General features: G+C 50.0%; 1 protein-coding gene across 1 annotated transcript in view; it reads left to right on the top strand.

The window, feature by feature from the left end:
* The window catches only part of CACNA1G (calcium voltage-gated channel subunit alpha1 G), an 80,935-nt gene that overhangs the window by 39,798 nt on the left and 24,637 nt on the right, over nucleotides 1–16,500 (top strand). The window contains exons 20-26 of the mRNA XM_042832988.1: nucleotides 1,002–1,070; nucleotides 1,902–2,086; nucleotides 7,592–7,718; nucleotides 10,800–10,925; nucleotides 11,535–11,624; nucleotides 12,091–12,283; nucleotides 15,002–15,052. Of these exons, the coding sequence (XP_042688922.1) occupies nucleotides 1,002–1,070; nucleotides 1,902–2,086; nucleotides 7,592–7,718; nucleotides 10,800–10,925; nucleotides 11,535–11,624; nucleotides 12,091–12,283; nucleotides 15,002–15,052 (841 nt within the window). The remainder of the gene's footprint in view (nucleotides 1–1,001; nucleotides 1,071–1,901; nucleotides 2,087–7,591; nucleotides 7,719–10,799; nucleotides 10,926–11,534; nucleotides 11,625–12,090; nucleotides 12,284–15,001; nucleotides 15,053–16,500) is intronic.

Here is a 16,500-nt window from a genome sequence, read left to right as displayed (position 1 = left end):
ACGCTGCAGGGCCAGGACCTCATTAATTATGGGCCCAGGATGGAAACAAACTGCTCTGTGGTTCCTGAGTCACTTTCAGTAAATCATGATCTGGCAAGTGAGAGGGTTGCCAAGGTGTTTTGTCCTGTTTGAATTGCATCTCATTTTGTTCGAGAGATCTGCTTCTCTTACAGGATGGCTCTGTAGGGAGCAGCAGAAATAAATCCCAAATTGTTATTAGCAGAACTGGGGCTGGTTCAATTGTATGCACACAGGCACGCTCACCACTTTCTTCCAACTTCCACCTTCTGCTGTCCATTTCTCAGTGCAGGCAATCAGAGATTGCTTAGGGATTAGGGAGAAGTGTAATTTATTTAATGATCATCATTAAAAGGAAAGGTTTCTGCTAACTACAGATAGGGAGCCAGGCCATGGTCTCATCTGTAATCACTAGCTGCTATTGCGGCACAGTGGCAGCGAGAACTGCACGGTCTGGTGGATAGTGCAGGGACTGGGAGATGAGATGAGGCTGTTGGGCTCCCTGCCCAGCTCCAGCCCATGGCTCTGGGCAGGAGAACGACCCTTTGGGGCAGCTCTCAGCTGGCGGCAGCCTCCAGAGCTCTGCTGGCTTCGGTGGAGCAGGGACAGGTCCTGGCAGCCGCGCTGCAGCCTCCCCTGGGCCCTGCTGGCCTTGCAGCACAGCCACGCTGACACTGACTTCACGTACTGGGAGTTGGGAGCGTGGTGGTATTTGCACTGTGCGTGATGTCTGCAGTGAGGGGCAGAGAGAGATTTGCCAAGTGGGTTCCAAGGGCAGCCGATGTCCCTGTGCCTGCTGGGGAGGCGGGTGGCAGTTCGGGGGCAGGTGGTGGCTTTGGGGTGAGGGGGGCTCTGAGGGCAGGGGGCCCGGTGCTGTCGCCGCTCCCCACATTGCTGACCCAGCCGCAGGCAGCACAGAACCACCGATGGCATTTGTCTAAAAGCGTCGTGTAAAGCGTTGTCTCTCCTTTCCTCTTCTGCAGGAACGGATCTTCCTAACGCTCTCTAACTACATCTTCACAGTGATCTTCCTGACTGAGATGACAGTTAAGGTAAATGAAGCCAGAGGGGAAGTGTGCCTGTATGATATTAGTGATGTTTTATTGCAGCGATGAGGGAGGCGAATGTTTTCATCTTCTGAACCATATTCGAATGCCCACCACAGCCTTACGCTGAGCGCTTTTTACATCGGAACAATCTCACTGAAGTTGCTCTTGATTTACACCATTATGGGATGCTTCCATTCAGCAATCCTCCCCTATTCAGCAAAGCTCTCCAGCACACGCTTAGCGTCAGCCATGCATGTAAGTCCCATTGTCTTCAACAACCCATTGTCCTCACAACCTAAGCAGCTCTGTGCCTTCCTGAGCAGGCAGAGACTGGAGCACAGCGAAACACTGTGCTGGGTTTGAGGCGGGAGGCTCACAAAACCCATTGCTGTAAATCTCTCTTGTGTAATTCATAACGATCTCGCAGAACAATTGCTCTCTGGAAAGCTTCTGGAGTTTCCATGTTTGCAAAGCTTGTAAATGGTTGCTTGGGTGAGCCACTCAGCACCTTTACTCCAGGAATCCATGGCAGTAAAACACCATCCACCTTTAGATGCCAGAGCAGAAGTTGTTAGTGACACTTCTGTGCAGCGTGTCTTAGCTGCATTAAAAATACAGCAGCTGTAAGGGACAACGTGGGGTGTATCTGCAGAGTTATTGTACAGTCCTTGAAATATAACACTTTGCTGATTTGTCTAATTAGGCTTCTATACTGGGAAGCAAATGGACTTGCAGACTCATATCTGTAAATAATGCATTCTCAGCAGGTTGCTAACGGGGAGAAAAGCATCAGATGCAAAAGTCGTAATTTGCTGCACCTTGTTGTCCGGGCAGGTGGTTGCACTGGGATTGTGTTTTGGGGAGAAAGCCTACCTGAAGAGCAGCTGGAACGTTCTGGATGGGGTGCTGGTCCTCATCTCTGTCATCGACATCCTCGTCTCGATGGTGTCAGACAGCGGCACGAAAATCCTGGGGATGCTGAGGGTGCTGAGGCTGCTGAGGACACTGCGGCCCTTAAGGTGAGCAGAGGGTGAAGGAGACCTTACAGAGCACGGGGGCTGTGCAGCAGTTGTGCAAGGGAAGGGACAGTGTTCTGCTGAGCCCTCAGCAGCTCCAGGCTCTTGCAGTGCTTTGGGAGCAGCCCCACGTGCAGCAGTGAGCTGATCGATGCCTCTTCTGCTCATTAAAACACACATCCCCTGCTATTTGTGTTCTCATTTGCTCTGTGCAAAGTGCAGCTTAACAGCTTCCCCCCCTTTCCTTCAGGCAGTCGATGGCTTTTGTAACACAGGAGGAAATTAGTAGCAGGTGGCAGATCATTTGTAAGGAAACAGGGACTGAACTGCTGCTTAACCTACAATGCGAGGAACCTTTTCCCCGCCATTCCCCACTAATTTGAAAATGTCCCTGGTGTGAAAGCAGCCCCATCCCTGGCAGCAGCACCCCCTGACCAGAACCACCCCTTCCTGCAGGTATGGCTCCTGTCCTGTACCCCAAGCTCAAAGGTTTTGCTCTGTGCTCAATGCAGCCCCTCTTTAATGCCACTGTTGCTGCTCTGGTTATGCAGCAGCTTATTAACCTTCCTGCTCGAAGCACTTTTGTGTGCCTGTCATATCTTCCTTCATAAAAGGTTCGCTTTGAGTCAAGATTTTCACTTTTGTGACAACAAAAAGGACCCTGCTTCTGACAGAAGATGTTGTTTTACTGCTCTGGTGTGAATAATAAGCCTAAATAACAATGGCCATGCCCGTGCTTAGGTGTCTTTCAAATATTCTCAGCAGCTGTGGAAGGGAAACTGTCGAAGTGGGCAATGTGCATGTTGTGACTGGTGAGTTCTAGGACACGAGCTGCTTTAATTGCTTGTGTCTGGACAGAGCTCACTGCGCTGTGGTTCATCTCTGGCCATAGGCTGACTTCCTATCTGACTCAGATTCAGACCTTATTTTTTGTGTGCGTCCCACAGCATTTCCACGTCAGCTGTTGTTTCTGGGGGGAGTTTCTGCCCTATTTTTGAATTGTAGGATCTGCTCTGCTTTTCTGATCTGGCTGATTTTTGACCCAAAATACAGAATAACCTGGATACCTCTGGGTAAAAGCAGGATCAGCTTCCCATCTCTGACTGCAGGATGCAGTCCTCTGCAGCCACTCAGGTCCGTGAGCAGTTTGCAGTCGTGGGGAACAGTCCATCGAGCAGCTGCGGGGCGGAGGAAGAGCTGCCATCTGGAGCATGTGCAGGGTTAGACCCTTCCTCTGCTATTCCATGCCTGCTGGCATTTGATATGTTTTCTCAAGAGAGCGTCTGAGTGTTTTCAGCCAACATACGGCTTCGCACTACAAAGGAAATGTAAAAAGACAGCAACAAGCCCTTTCTCTAAATATGTTCGCAATCAGTTCTATTCCCCTGTAATTAGATTTGTAGGAAATGAAAAAGCAGCCATCAAACTAGGGGCTTTTCAGTAAGTCGTAAATCTCGGCATGCGGAAACCCATCTGCCTCAGCGCCGCGCATCTGGGCTGCCCCGCGTGGCTCTGCCCAGCCCTCCTGCCCTGCCGCTGCCCCTGGGGCTCCAGGACCTCCCCCCCCTGCCCCGGTCTGCAGCCAGACTGATGTGGGATGGCAGACAGCACTTTGTGCTCCCCGTGTTGAGATGGAGACCCTTCTGGAGACCGGACCGTGGCTTTTGCTTTCCTGGAAAGTAACCTCAGCACCGCTGAAGGGACCTGGCTGCCCTCTGTGCTTTCTTCACATGGGCAGTAAGGAGGACACCGCCAGAGAGGAGTCACTGAGCTCAAAGGCAGGGACAGCCCTCGTCACCTTGGCTTTGGCTTTTCTGTTCGCTAATTGGAAGGAGTTCTTGCAAAAAGACCTGCCTTATTTTGTCTCATTCTCTCCTGTGAAAACAGCCCTGCTGCTTTATGCAACACTCAAAGCCACGCGTGCTTTTGCCATTGGCGCAGACATGAGTGCCAGTCATGGGCTTTTGATTGCATGATTGATTATAGGCGCCCAGACTGAATCCATGAGCATTCCAGCCCAGTTTTATGACCAGAATTCCAAAAATATATTCACAAAGGAGTGACATTCAAAGATGTTTCCATGACCCTCTGATGTTTCAGCCAGTAGAGAGATTGCTTATACAATAACATTCCTTCCTAATGCGTTCAACCTGCTCTTGTTGGGATCAAGTGTTGTAGCTTAAGATATAAGAGAAATCAAGACTGAGACTGTATTTAGAATTAATCAGGTTGGACTTCAGTGCTGTTTTACTGCCTACAGAGCCTGGGCTTTGGCTTTCAAAGCAGATGGATGAATTATTCACTCTTCATACCATCGCGGTATCAAATAGTCATTTCATAGACTCTATCGCGTCATCTATCACCTCTGCTATTCCACTTTGTTTTTAATCTGTGGAGGAAGGTCTCCATTAACGTTGATCTGCTATTTCATCTAAGTGCTCCTTCTCCATCTGAGTGCTCCGTTCAGGCTAGCAGGCTTACAGGCAGCAAATGCGATCCAGCTGGGTGAGGAGGGCAGTGGTTTCGGAGTGTCACAGGGGCTTAACAGCACTGTGAGTGCTGAGCCCAGCAGATCCGGGAAGAACGAGAAGGATTTGCATTTCTTCACACTGAACGAAAAATGGTCTCACTTCAGCTTCCCCATTTTTCATATGCTTAATGCAGACTGAAATTGTCCTGCACGCCACTCTGGTGACTGGCATGAGTGCAGGGCTCCAAATCAGCCGCATCCTTCAGAAATAAATCGCAGGAGTGGTGGGTCAGATAATACTGGTCTGCGAGCCTGATATCAGCAGGATCTCAGGCAATATTGATGAGGTGCAGGGATGCTGCGTGTTGACATATTGGAGCTGACACTAATAATCTGGCAAGGCTGAGAATTTCACTGGCACTTCTTTGAGAGTTTCAGACTCTCCGGAGAGCCGGCAGGAGGCTGCGTGGACGTTGGATCAGACCGTCATTTTGAGGCTGCTCCAAGGTCTGAAGGTTTTCATTAGTAAGAACTATTATTTTTCAGAATCTTTTCAAAGCCTTCTCTCCCTGTAGGGCTGGAAACAGCGCTGGCACGGAGCTGGGATGGTGGCAGCTTTTACCCTCCTGCATTCTTGTTTGAGGAATTCCCCGGCTGATCAGAACTCTGAGAGCAGCCAGACGCTGCAGCTTCTCAGCCCTTTATTCTCAGTACACGCGACTTTGCTGAGCCAGATGAGCAACCTCCTCCTTCTCTGCTGGATACCAAACAGCCTCACACAAGGGAAATCACTTTATTATTTCTAGAATAGGTTTTCTTAATAACTGTTGGAGAAAATTATCACCTTTAGACTCTGGAGACTGAATTTTGCCCATTTCCCCCAGAATTTAAGGATGTTCCAGTAGTTAGACCAAAGGGCTTCAAGTTAGAAGACCTGATATCCATCCCTGCGAAGCTATGGGCAAAAGACCTCAGCCAAGATCCCAGTGTGCCCAATGTCTCTTGCAGTCACTGGAAGCAAGCTGCCTGCAGACCTCTCAGAGCACAACCAGTGCTTCTCCTATGCCTCAGTTTCCCATCTGTAGTACTGCAGCTGTAACATTTCACTCAGGACAGCGTAAGGGTAATGTGTGAGGGATGGCAAACATCTTCAGAACATCTGAGGATCCAGAAGAGAGATTCAGTCTCGAGCTGCCTGCACAAGGGGCACGGCATCCCCTGGGGCATCTCGGCCCCTCCTGCTCCCTGAGCCCCCCAGGCCCTCCTCAGCCCCGGAGTACTGCAGGTCTGAGGTGCTGGAATTAAGGAGCCATAAGAGTTACCTGAGAGAGACACCCAGCGTGAGTAGCAGCAGCATCTGCCCCTTGTGTGTCGCTGGGAAGGGAGCAGATGAAAATACCACCATCTGTTTCTTTTTTAAAAAGATAATTGACGATTTACCCTTGACGTGTAAATATTTAAACAGAAAAAAAAAAAAAGGAAATAATTTTTAGATTTTCGGGATACCGTTTAATGCCAACAGTCTCCGAAGGAGCCGTTCCCTGCCCTCCCTCTGCTCAGGCTGTGGGGCAGGACGGGGCTCGCAGGCTTGGCCGCCGTCCCCAGCACCCCACGGCCGGGCCGTGCGCGTCGGGCACCAGGATGTGTCCGTGGGGACCTCTGCTGGGAGCACCGGGGACCAGAGAGGGGGGGGAGAGGGGAAGGAACTGGATTCTGTCCAGGCGACAGAGCTGCAAGCTGTGCTCCAGGCGGTGCAGCTGCATTTGGGGCCAAACGGCAGAGGCGGTGAGAAGACTCGATGGCAAAAGAGAGAAGCAGGCAGCAACAAGCGGGCGGGGAAGTTTTCGTGGCCCCCGTCAGCACCAAGCAGCGGGAGCAGCCCCCGGCTCCCTCCTTCCCTCTCCTGCTGCAGCAGCTATTTCTGCTTTGGGAAAGCACAGCTCAGAATCACAGAATCATCAAATCTCCGGAGTTGGAGGCTTCTGTGGCAGAGTACAGAGCCAGCAAAACGCTGAGCTTCGGCTGGCAGCGGGAGAGAGGCACACAGCCCCATCAGATGCCTTTATCAGAGCTCCAGCTCTGCACCTCCGTGGCCGTGAGCCTGAACACCTCGTTCATCTTCCCAGCGTGGAGAGATGCACCTAAGCCAACGCACATCAGCCTTGTTCTTTCATCATAGTGTGGCCTTTGAGAGTGAAGTACAGTTTCTCCTCTTTTATATAGATGTTCTGCCATGCTTCTGTTGTGATGTGCTCATTATTCTTCCCCACCTTCCCATGTAGCCTCGAATGTTATGCAGTACCTGGCAGAGTGCAGCTGCAGAAAGGTCGGGTGCCTGTGTTCCTTCTGGGGACGTTTCCCTGGATGCCAGCAATGGTTCCATTTTTGGCTGCGAAGCTGACCTCTGGGGCACCGAGGGGCTCTGTGGGCACACACAGGTCCTGGCTGTGGGCACACCGGGTCTGCAGGCAGCTCTAAGAGCGGCTGCTGCATTTCTCCAGCTATGGGCAAATGAGGAGCTTTGCCTGAAACTACACAGAAGAGCACTGTGGGAGGATTCTGCAGTCCTGGATGTGCTACAGACATACAGGTGTGTGCTTGTGCATGAAGCAGAGCAGGAGGCTGCATCCCAGGGAAGGTGGTCCAGGCTGGAAAGTAGAGAGCCCTTCAGACCAAACTGGAGAAAGAAGAATGCCGTAATGAGTGGCAGTGTAGGAAGCTGATCAGGAAATGGATTGAGGATCGGCAGTGGGTTAGATAAAACCATCACTCCAAGCTTGAAAAATATGAGGCCAGCCCTTATATCCGCCGTTCCTCCTGCACTGACCTTCCTGGCTCCTCACATGTGCTCTCCTCCTCTCACACGTGGCTGTGTGCACAGGCAGAGACCCCTCTCCCTCGACAACCACAGAGGCCACTCTTCCAGAACTGCTTCTCCCATCCTGATTTTTGAGTTATTTGCCATTCTTTTCCACATCAGAAGCAAAACCAGGCACAAGCAGGACTGACATAGGCTTTGTGCTTCTTTGCCCCCACAGAGTCATTAGTCGAGCCCAAGGACTGAAGCTGGTGGTGGAGACACTCATGTCATCCCTGAAGCCCATTGGGAACATTGTGGTCATCTGCTGTGCCTTTTTCATAATCTTTGGGATCCTGGGAGTTCAGGTGAGTCCCTGTATGCCTCTGCACCAAGACAATAAGTGTATAAGCCCTGGCTGGTCCCACAGTTGGCTGTTTGTACCACTGGGCACCCTTCTGAAACCAAAGCTTCCTGGGGAGCTCTTCCTTCTAGCAAGGAAGCACCAGCATTCCCATAATTAGTCAGCCATTAAAAACTCCCTAACAAATACAGCCTAACAGTGGGCAGCTGCGTGCATCGCTAGCAATAGCTGAAGTAGCAGTGATCAGAGCCACGGAGCAGCGTCAGGTTTGTCTCTTTGTGGCTCCGTCAAGGTCCTGTGCCCATGCTCCAGAAATGCGTGTTGGTTTTGAATCTGTAATTGTACCATAGTTAATGGCCCAGAATGAGTCAGACCCAAGGGCTTAAGCAGCTCTTGGACCCCCTCAGCAGCACAGTGTGGCTTTTCTAGTGCCCTCAAAACATTTATTTCCGAAGTTCAGTCGTGGCTGTGTGCCACTTGATGTGTTGAAGCTTTCCTATTGCATGCAGTGGTACGAAAGCCACGATGACCCCCTGAGAGGCACAGAACGGGCTTTCTTCATCGCTTCCCCACCACAAGGACTTCGGCTCTGCCTGCAGCAGGACATAAATCAAACCATTTCTCCACTTTCTTTCTTCCCCTGGCCACACCACAGTAGAGTGAGGCCTGAAGCATGACATGTACTGCCAGCAAACCTCAGCTCAGGGAAACTTAAATCCCATTCCTGTTCAGTCTGTGAGATAACATGGGGACATCTCCCCTCCGCCTTCCTTCTAGGTTTAAAGCAATGGGGAAATAGAAGCTTTCAAGGCTGAAATCGCTGGTGTGTAAACTCCAGAGAGACCCTGACCTGGAGATTCATTCAGATTCTGACAGTTTGTATAACTGAGGGCTTGCAGAAGCAGAGATTTCCAAGCCTGATTCCTGCTGGCACTGCTAGCAATATCCTCAGTCCTAGCAATGCAGGAACCCAGGGGAAAAAGTGGGAGAGTTTCCTATTTAATTGATTTCTCATTACCTGAGAAGAAGAGATTGTTTCGTACAAATATTCTGACATAACACTGATTTCTCTCTGAAGTTTACTTGCCCTGTTGCAGCCAGCTTTGGGAAGCAGCTCTGCTTTGCTTTGTTTCAGAATAGTGTCTTATGCAATGTTTTTTACTAATGTGCTGTATAAATAATGAATACGGCATTGGAAATAAACAGAGAGAATTGTGCCATCCATAACCATGGGCAGCTGGATTGGCTCTGTCACAGCTAACTGCCTCCATCCCTTGTGCTGAGGTGATTCAGAAAGCTAAGCACATCCTGTGAAACGGTACAAAACTCAGGCATGGGAAAATTGATGCCAACCAACAAAACCTGCAGTGCGCCCTTTGGATTTCCTCCCTACTAATTGTGATGCTTCCCCTGTGACTCGCTGTCTTCTGTTAAATTGTCGTGACTATCGATGTGCTTCACGGGTAGATGTGAGTAAGGCTGGTCTTGTATTTGTGAAGCAAAGTTCTCGGTTAATGTTGATGTGTAATTAGGGGTGAGATGAGGGCCGTACTATTTCTATAAAAAGATGATCCCTCCAAGTTACAGTTGGTTTTCCCGTGTGAAGGAGATCAAAGTACAGCTGATAGAGCTTTATGCGATGGCAGTTCAGACTTGGGAGCTTCTAACGGCGTCTCCTCTTAGCCAGACTGGTTCTGTCGTGGTGCTCATCCACGTGTGGATGGTGATTAATCAGACACGAGCAACAGACTGCCAAACTCTCGGCCTTTCCCTTCTGGCAGTGCTGGAAGCTGGAGCTCCGACTGACGCACCACCAGCAAGCAGCATTCTTACAAATCAGGCTCTGCATTTCCAAACCCAGTTAGGAGCTGTGTTACTGCTCCCACCTGACGGGCATTACGGTCCGGCTCCAGGAGAGATTGTATTTATGGACGATATATTAGAACAGTTGTTTACCTTCCTGCTTAATTAAAACTTTCTGATCTGTGCAAGCTATATCTCCCTTGTCTGCCTTACGCATGATAGTGTTTCTCCACGGGAAGATCAGGGAATACTCTTCTTACAAAGACTTTTATGGTTGCGTTGGATGGTGATTACCTTTGCGTGCCTAGAGAACGTCCTGCTGCTGCTGTGGGTTCCTGAAGGAAACCCATGGAGTAATGTGTGGGTTTATCTTGTTTGCTATTATTTCTACTGATATTTATCTACGACAGCAGATCAAAACCCATCAGCATCATTTCTCTGTATACCCAGGTGGTGTTTTAAGGAGCAGGTTGCCAGCTCTCCCCGAAACAGCAGCTTCTGTCAGCAAATAAGCAACCCTGGCTGCACGGCTGGCTGCGAGCCCCTCCTTTCCACTGGCATCAATCATGTCTGAAGCAGTCCTCATCCCCTGCCACTGCCTGCAGTTACGTGCAGGGAGGCCGCTGTTCCTTGGGCATCTGTAGATCAGGAGTTTGCTTCCCAGGAGCTGCATCTCTCCTGCCTTACACCAAAGGAAGGAAGGTCAGGGTCAGGGATCCGGCACCAGGCTGACGCCTCACACGAGGAATATTTTCAGAGCGCAGCGGTACTTGGAGAACAGCATTCAGACCCGAGGCAGAGCGCAGCCAGCCCAGCATGCAGCAGAGCCCAGCTGCAGCACCTCGGCTGTCCTGCAGTGTGTCCCTTCTCCCCAGCAGCGGCTCATGGCTGTGCCTCCGAGCGCCGCCTGCGCTCAGCTGGCACGGCCCGGTCACAGCGCATTGCCCGGCGCTGCCAGCGCTGTTCGCTGGGTCACAGAGCCAACCCGCGTGCCCCAGCAACAAGCCTGGCAGCAAAGGGCTGCAGGCAGCTCTCAGGGCGACGAACCGAAGCTCCAAATGCCCCGCGTGGGTGCCCAGAATGGTGTGAAATGATGCGTTTGCTCATTAGGCACGGATCAGGCAGGCTGCTCAGTCCAGAGCCCACATGAACGCGGCGATTTCCCTCGACTCGTCTGGCTCCATGGGCTGTGCAGAATTCCCTGTGAGAAATATCCATCCTCTGCTGAGAAATCCTGTGGTCTGAGCCATTACCTTTCCTCTCCTCTTTGTGTGTTTTGCAGCTTTTCAAAGGCAAGTTTTTTATCTGCCAGGGGGAGGACACCAGAAACATCACAAATAAATCGGATTGTGCAGAAGCAAGCTACAAATGGGTCCGGCACAAGTATAATTTTGATAATCTCGGCCAGGTATTAATAGCACGGTAATCTGCTTCTTTGCTCCTTTACCTTCTTGACTTAAAACCTGTGCATTATTATCCCATGGGATTTTCTTACAGGGCACTGCCAGTCACAGTAAATATTCAGTTCACACACAGCATTCTGTCTCTGTAAATCCCAAAGGTGGTGTTTCCAAGCAGCCACACACTTCTTTTCAGAACAGAACAAGCACGTGTGGCTTTGTGGAGTACTTAATTGCTTCACTGCTACATAACAAACCAAATATATCTTGCAGAAGAGCTTGTCTAATAGAGCTGGACACATCCAACCATCTCTGCAACACTGCCTTATTTTAGCTGCATGGTGAGGACTAATTAGCAGGGAGCAGTAGAGACCTGGAGGGTGGAAACGAAGCTGCTTTGTGTTCAGCTTTGTGGTTTCCGAATTAGCACTCGTTGCTGAACCATGTTCTGACACTGATGGGTTTTTGCTGCCAGGAGAAACCTTGGGCATCAAAGTGCCCCATTATCAGCCAGCTAATGGCAATCTGCAGACAAGGAAAGGGCTAAGAGGAGTAAAGTGTTACAAGTGAAAAATCTCTGCTGCAACTCCTTGCAACTCTTCTCTGCGTTTTTCTAGGCCCTGATGTCTCTCTTCGTGCTGGCCTCCAAGGATGGCTGGGTGGATATCATGTACGACGGCCTGGATGCAGTGGGAGTTGACCAGCAGGTATGAGCTGCAAGGAGCCAGAAATGCAGCTAGAACAAAAGGGCAATGCGTCAGGAGGGAGCACAGCGAGGAGCCCTGGGCTTGAAGCCAGCCTTTTCCCTACAGATTTTGCCACACTGCTGGTGTATTAAGGCCATAGCAGATGAACGGCCCTTTCTGAAGAGAGAAGGTTGGAATTTAGAGCATTTTGGGAGAAAAGAATAGCTCAGCGTGGGTCTGGGTTTTCAGTGAGGGCAACGATGGCTGCAGGGGATGCTGCTGGCAGATCAGACGTGGTTCTGAGCGCACTTTGTGATTTGGGACTGCTCTGCTGAACCAGCTCAGAAGGCTGTGGTCACAGGGAGCAGAATGCATTGCCCTGCCACAGAGGGTCACCCACTGTCCAGATTTCGGATGTAGCAGCTGTAACTATTTGCTCCTTTTGTTTTGAGGTTTCGTTGACATTTGCCTTCCATCCCCTTTGCAGCCAGTCATGAACTACAACCCGTGGATGCTCCTCTACTTTATCTCCTTCCTGCTCATCGTGGCCTTCTTCGTGCTCAACATGTTCGTGGGGGTCGTGGTGGAGAACTTCCACAAGTGTCGGCAGCACCAGGAGGAAGAAGAAGCCAAGAGGAGGGAGGAGAAGAGGCTTCGCCGGCTGGAGAAAAAGAGAAGGAGTAAGGAGAAACAGATGGCTGGTCGGTAGTCTTTCCACATCTTTCTGAGTCCTGCTTGACTTTCCACACAATCCCCTCTCCCTCCCCTCCCTGCCTCGCGTCTGGTGATCATTCTTCTCCTAAAAGCATGTCCAGCTATGAAATTTGCATGAAGGAAGTAGTGTGATTTTAGGCTGAGCAAGGAGACACGGAAGCCTTTTCAATCACTGCGTGATTTGCAGCGACCTTCCCACTGGAGGTTATTTAAATTTAAAAAGTAATGATAACCAGACCTGGAGCCTCTTGGATGGCAGCGCTCAGTGTTACACAAATAGTGACAACTGCAAAGATCCGCAGTGCCGGATGGCACCGTCCATCTTCCAAGTCATGAGCACTGTTGCTGATAACTGGATTCACTATTTGGTTTATTACAGCCTTGTAATGCCACAGTGATGCCACCTGTCCCATTTGTCAAGCAGGATTATTTATTGGCATGGTAGCACCACTGCTATTCAAGAGTGTAATAAAATAATGGAGACATCTCGTTCTAGTAATGCTTAAAAACCCCTCAGAGAAACACATATCAAAGCATTTGCTTGAGAAATACAGATTAGAAAACAAAAGCAGTGGAGGAGAGTAACTAAGGAGGCAAAATGGCAGTGATGCAAAGTGAACTGAGCCCTGAGCTCTGTGTGCACACCTGCAGACCTTCTAGAGGAGGCTTTGAAAGGGAAAGGTGCTCAGCCTCCACTCTGTCAGTGGTCTTCTATCTTTGTCTTTGGGTGTTGTTTTGTTTTTTTTTAATATTTTGGTTCAAGAATTAAGGAATAAGCCAGCCAGGGGCCAAAGTCGAACGTACTCTTCTCACATGGTCTCCTCTGCCCAAAGATTCCTCCTTGCCCTTTGTGTCCATGGCCTCACTCCCCCCAGTCTGTCTTTGCTTCTCTCTACGTCCCTTCTCACAACTCTATCTTCAACAGACTTCAGTACTGTTTCAGAGACTGATCAAACACTTGTTCTGAAAGCTGGTGATAAGAAGTCAGTTTTATTTTTTTTTAATGATCTAGGAGCCATTTAATAGCTGTGGCAGGTTGCTCAGCCACGTAGCACAATCATCCTCTCTCAGCCTCTCTCCATTCAGCACTTATGCAGCACTTTCCCTTGTCTTTAGGTCACATTACCTTCCCAGGTTTTGTAACCAAGAGCATTATCATAGCAGCCTCTGGGCATCAGGGTTTGCGTTGTGCCAAGAGCCTGTCTCCCTTGATGCTCAGTGGGAAGATGGAGGCTTCCCTTGGGAGCAGCAGAGAATACTGAATGGGAATTAGTGAGTAACAGCCTGATTGAGCCCATGATGGAGCACCTGGAGAAGGGACACAGGCAGCCCTGGGAGCACAGCTGAAAACAGTTCACCTGTGTGACCAGAAGGTTCCGCCCCTCTCTGAGCCTCATTTAAGGGCTGGCTGCTACAGAGAAAGGTTCTCTACCTGGAGATCCCTCCTTTTGGAGCATTCAGTGAGCCCTGATGCTCGGGATGGGTAAGCAAATTTTTCTTTCTTTAAGTGAGTTGTGACCATCAGCTTTTTTTTTTCTTTTTTTTTTTTTTAGTGCCAGTTATCTGCAATCACCTTACCCTGCAAGCACTTCAGGCTGCTCTCAGCTGAGTGCAGTGCAGTGGAAGGAGCTGGTGCTGCCTGGGAGCCTCTTTCAGTCAGCACAATTTCCCAAACGCAATTTCAGGCTGATGGTAGAAAATGCTTTTAAACACCGAACAGAAAGATCCCTGTTTAAAGTCACAGTTCTGGAAGGCAGGCGTAGAAGGAAAATAGATGTTTAGTTACTATTGATGACCTTATTTATAACGCTAGAGGAACTAGATGATGAGAAGATGTAAGTCTGGGCAGTTTCCTAGTGGGAAGGAATCACAAAATGTTCTTGGAGATACAGTTATTCATTCAGTCCTACGAAATGTCTAATTAAAGAGGCAATAAGAGCTGCTTTATTGAAGATCAAATATTGCTGAGAATTCAATTGCTGTAAAAGCCTTTAAAGAGCAAAGTCTGAAGCCCTCCAAATCTCTTTAGAACAGTTTTCCCCATTTGCGTTCAGCCGAACGTTGACTTTAAACAACCTTGTCCAGCTTTGCCTTAGGAGCCCACAGATACCATTGCTTCATCCTGCATGCTGGGAGCTTGCAGGCGATGCCAAGTTAGGGATGGTACCAACAGCTGCATGGGGGCTCCTGGCAGGGCATTCTGAGCGTCCCGCAGCGCCCACACCCGCCCACAGATGTCTGTTTTTCATGCAGCCAGATGTAGCCCATCTAACAGTTGTTTTTCTTCATAGACTTTTCAAACGCACTTCCCCAGTCTGACATCTGCAAAGCAGAGAAGTGTGTGGGACCCCGGTTTGGTGAGGTGTAGGCAATGCAGTGGCCGCTGCCAGGCGCTGGCCCAGCAGGATGTGTGCCCTACCTCAGGTACCCACTCTGTCCTTCAGGACTGCCTCCTCCTCATCACCAAGCCAGGGCGTTCTCTTGGGCTCCCACCACGGGAAAAGCACGGGAGCCCTTCGCTTTTCCCGATGAGCCCCAATACCCGAGCTGCCCTCCCTGAGATGCAAGGAGAGGATCCGCCAGGAGATACTGAACGGAGGCAATGCAGAGCCGCAGGAGCCTCTGGCGGGGAAGGGGATCGCTGCGTGTCCTGCCGGATGATTAATGCCGTTTCGTTCTTTTAGATCTAATGCTGGATGATGTGTTAATGGAGAGCACAGCCAGCGCGGTGCCAGGTACTGGGCAGCTGTGGCGTTGTGTCCCGTGAATGGCAGTGCTGTGTAACTAACTCTGGCCGCGCTGCTCGGAGGCATCCCACTAAACCTGTGTGTGGTGCAAGGCTCGGCGCTTCCCTCGCGGCACACGGCTCTCGTTCTGACTGCAGGTCTGCCGGCCTGCCTCAGGACTCACACTTGCCAACCCTTAATTTATCCAATGGTCATCTTATGTTTTTCAGTCATCTTTTTTTTTTATTATTATTATTTTTTCTTCTGGCTTTTGTTGAACAATGTCAGACTTCTCATAGCTTTTCTTTGTGTTTTTTGTTTTTGTTTTTTTAGTTCAGAGAATAATGACTGGACTGTGGAAAGGATCTTTGGTTGTTTACTCTGGCTTTCCAACCACAGGCTGAGGAGTGTGAGTGATTTGCAGGAGTGTCTCTGAAGGCAGGCAGGGCCACGTAGGGGGAGCATTTTGTTCTTTCTTCACCCTTGCTCCACGCAGGGAGGCACAGTACTCAGCAGGATAAGATCCAGGATCTTCCCCACACTGACCTCCGGCAGGGCTGGGAGGAGATGATCTTTAAGGTCCCTTCCAACCCAATCACATGATGCTATGATGTGGGGATTATCTGTAGTTCTACCAAACCTATGAGTTCTTCTCACTGATTGAGAGCTGCTCCGTCCACAGGGCATCTCCTGGGTTAAAAAGAATAAAGATGCTGCCTTGTGCCCTCTGCAGGACTCGGGTTGTGCCCTGCCATAAGTCTGTCTCCTTTTATTGTCAGAAGAAGCTTTGATCAGCCAAGTGTTTTGTTTAATTTGTAGCTCACAAATATTAGCCTGAATAATGAAGGAGGCGCCAATGTAGAAACAAATATAGCTATAATTTTCAACAGAAATAATATCCTGGGAAAACTGTGCCGTTAAAACTCTCACCTGTGAAAAATCCACCCACCTGTCAGACATTGCACAGCGCACGGATTGAGTAACAGCTGCAAGGTGAGGGCTGTTGGCTTTGGGCACGGAGGACAGCTGTGGGGCAGGGGGTCCCACCTTTGTATTTCTGGGGCTGCGGTGGAAGTTACCACAACATGCTTTGATCGATCCCTTCCCGCTGCCGTTCCCGGTGTTTTTATTTCTGTGCCTTCATTCTCGCCCTCCTTGGCAGGCCCTGTTCTTTCTGCAGTGCTGGGCTGCCAGACTTCGCTCAGTGCTGGGGTCCCCCTGTGCGTGGGGCTGCGTTTGTTGTTTGCTTGGTTGTGATGCCTCTTCTGCTCGTGCACAGTTGCATCGAGCCTGGTTTACGTTATTTTATTTTCTTTTTAAGGCATTGAACTCATTCCAGTCCCCTCCATTATCCCATGCAGACTCAGGCTGTGCTCTGTGTTGCCCTGCGTTGCCTTTCCATTGGGTCTCATCTCAGAGAATGTGGGGCTGCCAGCTGGTCCCCGTGGGGTGGTGGT

Source organism: Centrocercus urophasianus, unplaced genomic scaffold (genome assembly GCF_019232065.1).
Source record: "Centrocercus urophasianus isolate 14NV4802_14NV808 unplaced genomic scaffold, USGS_Curo_1.0 seq_40, whole genome shotgun sequence".
Classification (NCBI taxonomy): Eukaryota; Metazoa; Chordata; class Aves; order Galliformes; family Phasianidae; genus Centrocercus; species Centrocercus urophasianus.
This window is presented reverse-complemented; position numbering and strand designations above follow the sequence as displayed.